Raw genomic sequence first — 3,749 nt, 5'->3', positions numbered from 1 at the left:
TCAATTGGGACTTGGGGAGACGAAGGCTAATGGGAATGCTAGGGCCTGCAACATTCACAACAACAATACAGAAAAATAACAAAGAACCATCTTTATTGTTCCGAGACTAAAGGACACTTCATCTGTTAATGTGGTGTTTGCTTCCAATATATACATGTTCTATTGCACCGCTGAAACACAATCGTGACTGAACTCTTTGAATATTGAGCGGGGAGCGTGCTGTTTTATCAGGAAATGGCGATGTTCACCTCGGGAATGTAGCAGACATTCATTGCCCGGCAGGAAGTGGAAGAAATATTTTTCTGATACCTGTTCATTCTAACTAAACAATCAAATTACGTCCTAACAGAAAGCCTGCCTTTCCTAAAATGGAACACAGACTGCAATTGAGTGCGAGCTAAAACAGAAAGCTTTGGTTTCAGTTTTCATTTTTAAAATCCATTTTAGAATAAATGCCCAAGGAGCTGTCAGCAGTTTCTTCAGCTTTTCTCTGAATTTAGTTTGTGTAGCTGCATAAATACACGTGTTTGTACATGATCTCATGTTCATGAGCATATATCCAGTTTCAGTGGCGATGTATTCAGGAGCGGCATAGTTACCTCTGTAATGCACTGTGTTTACCAGACCGGTAGCTATAAAACTCACCGCTGATGTCAGCCACAGCAGTATAAAACTGCCCGATACTGTGAACAGTAAAATAATGGACTTCCTTCTGTTCTCCATCTCAGGATTGCTCTGATTATCATCGATGTGAGTCCGGAATCCCCTGCGAACTCTACTGGCCACTAAAATACATTTGACTGTCAAACAATTAAACAATAATATCAAAACAAAAGGAAGCCATGGAATTAACACCGTTTGCAACCAGGAATAGGCAACACCTGCTGGCGATGAAAAAAAATCCATTCTTGGGTGACAACCCCAACGAATATTATTTATTATTTGTTCAGGCTTATATGCAAAGAAGAACGGAAGTGTCTGTAAACATAACAGGGCAGAGACCATTGTTACAACCGTGGTCGCAGTTCTCACAGTGCAATACTTTGTTTTAAACTTCTCACAACATATCGCTACAAATCGGTCAAATGTGAAAGAGACAGTAAACCACATTGATATATGCAGGGTGACAGTATTCATGTACAGAATAAACTTACAAACGGCAGTGTAGGATAGGAAAGAATGTGGGAAGTGATATGTAAAAATGTGATAAACTATTACATTGAAGATCATGACCATTAGATCTGCTGTTGCCATGGCCACCATGTAGAGCGAAATACATTTGGAAAGACCGCAATTTCCTCCGGACAGAATCACTATTGTCAACAGGTTTGCTGCACGAAAGAGGGAGAAGAGTTAAATAAAGAGGACAATCGATAACAGTTGGCATGTTATTCTACTTAGAGTTATAGACAGTGATTTGTAATGTTTTAGAGGAGTTGTGACAACATGATGTTCGAAAGAAAGAAACCATTAAACACAATATAGGGAGACTGGAAGGCCGCCGTCCTTCCAGCATACTTCAATCAGATATTGTCAGAGTAGTGAGGGGAGGGTTACTCGGAATCAGTCTTATTAATGGTGAGAGAAAACAATTCCACTGCTGCCGACACCCAGGCACTGATGACTGAGAGTGGATACAATGAACTTTGGGCGGTATAATAAATATGACGACATTATATCAGTCATGTGTCATACGTCTCTGTCAGTTTAATCTCAATGGCTATCACCTCGGATACTAGTTTGAGGCTTCATTTACCCTATAATGTGCGGTCCTGGCCAAGCCAGGGTAAATCGTAGAAATGGTGTAGTTCTCGAGAAAAGCCTCTTAAAGCAAAGCTTTGGATGGTTCTATGACTTGTTAATTTTCACCGTCAATAAACAAACCGGTTCCTGAACATAAATGCAAATATATAGTTCATTGCAGTGTTGAACACTAAAACCATCTGACACGAGACTTGGCCCATTCAAGACACCGACCACCTTTTATAAGTTAACACTGCAGCGCCATGGACCAATACATGTTTGAAATTTCCGTTTAATTCCTTTCTTCATTTGGAGAGCAGAATCTCTGGATCGGCATCAAATTAGAGTCATAGAGAGATACAGCACTGAAACAGGTCAACTACGGGCCACCAAGTCCGTGCCGACCATCAGCCACCCATTGATACCGATCCTGTATTAATCCCATTTTTCGCTCTCACATCCCCACAATGCTCCTACCATTTACCTACACTAGGGGCATTTCCTTTTTCCAATGGCCAATTTACCTACCAACCCACAATTCTTTGGCACGTAGGAGGAAACCGGAGCAACCCCACGCGGTCACAGGTAGAACTTGTAAACTCTGCACAGGCAGTACTCAGAACCGAACCCAAGTCGCTGGAGCTGTGAGGCTGTGGTGCTAGCCACTGTGCCGCCCTTAGTATTATTCAATACAATTTCAAAATAATTGCTACAAAGATATGAATTCAACTAAAACATTCAACTTAGACAGAACGTTCAATTTATTCAAAAGTCTGTGCTTTTTCTATTCATAATCTGCCCGATGGAACTGCTCAGGAACTGAGTTTAACCGCAAAAGCTCTTTGTAGCCAAGGGGAGAGAAGCAGCTCCTTCAGCCGCAATTATTTCTCAAAATATCTTTCAAAGTCCCTGTTAGGTGGAGCAAGCTGCAAGCCCAGGAATTAGCAACTGTAAATAGACAAGACGCAACCGTACCAGTGAGATAATTGTCATGGCCAGTCAATAAAACATTCTTTCACGATTTATGTACCGTTTGAAGGGCGAGAAAGCAGCATCGACCTCCCTCAGTACAGGATAAGACAGCTGATCACCCCGTGCGAGGAAGTACTGACCAGAACAGAGACTCACCAGCCACGCAGACCAGTAGGATTCCCATTGATATTCACCCACATATCCCTTCAGATATGTGACTCAGCAATGAGGGCATTCACAGCATCTGTTATGTAACCATTAACAGTTATGTTGTCAACAGCTATTGGACAACAGGATATATCGACTTACCAGGAGCACCCAAGACTGTGAGAATAGAGTAGTAAATGTCCCTTATCAGTAGAATCATTGGCGGTAACATTTTTAGTGTGAATTCTGGAACTCTTTCCAGTTTTACGTTTCCAACACCCGTTTGGCTGAAATCATTAACGTTACCCTCTTATAGAAAATTCATGCCCTGTTGGGTAAGCAAAGTTGCACAATTAGGAACGTTAGTTACAGTCACTGAACAAACAAGGAGCTGCTGTCCGCTTCAGTACGCCCTGAAAGCCAAAGATGTTGTAGCTCAGTCCATGAAACTCCTGCCCTAGAAATTCATAATGGAAAGTTACCCCAACTGGTAGGTGCGCTGTGTCTGCCCCATGAACTCTGAAGGGAGCATACCTTCCTGACACTGCGTTAGGTTCTTGGGGCCCCATAATAATTCAGTGAAATATTCACATCCATTGTAAATTTAAATTGTTATATACTGTGATGATAACAGTGATTACGTTCTAACACCACTGGTGACGCTTCTCTTACCTTACTGGTGATGTATCAGTTCTAGTATCACTAGTGATGACTGTACTTTAGCATGTCTGCAGATAATCCTGTTCTATAATTAGCAGTAACGGCCTTATTCTACCATTACTGAGGATGAACCTACTTTGACATTACTGGGGGTGATCCTCTTCTAACATTACCGTTAGTCACCCTGTTCTAACATTACTGGTGAGGAGCATACTGGATCATTGCTG

General features: G+C 41.8%; 1 protein-coding gene across 1 annotated transcript; it reads right to left on the bottom strand.

The window, feature by feature from the left end:
* Positions 1–363: 363 nt before the first annotated feature.
* Positions 364–3,094, bottom strand: LOC137345143 (probable G-protein coupled receptor 139). The gene is made up of 2 exons (XM_068008613.1): positions 3,025–3,094; positions 364–1,331 (listed from the first exon to the last, which is right to left on the bottom strand). The coding sequence occupies exons 1-2, from the start codon at positions 3,092–3,094 to the stop codon at positions 364–366; spliced, it is 1,038 nt and encodes a 345-aa protein (XP_067864714.1).
* Positions 3,095–3,749: the final 655 nt, after the last annotated feature.

The sequence above is a fragment of the Heterodontus francisci genome, chromosome 28 (genome assembly GCF_036365525.1).
Source record: "Heterodontus francisci isolate sHetFra1 chromosome 28, sHetFra1.hap1, whole genome shotgun sequence".
NCBI lineage: Eukaryota > Metazoa > Chordata > Chondrichthyes > Heterodontiformes > Heterodontidae > Heterodontus > Heterodontus francisci.
This window is presented reverse-complemented; position numbering and strand designations above follow the sequence as displayed.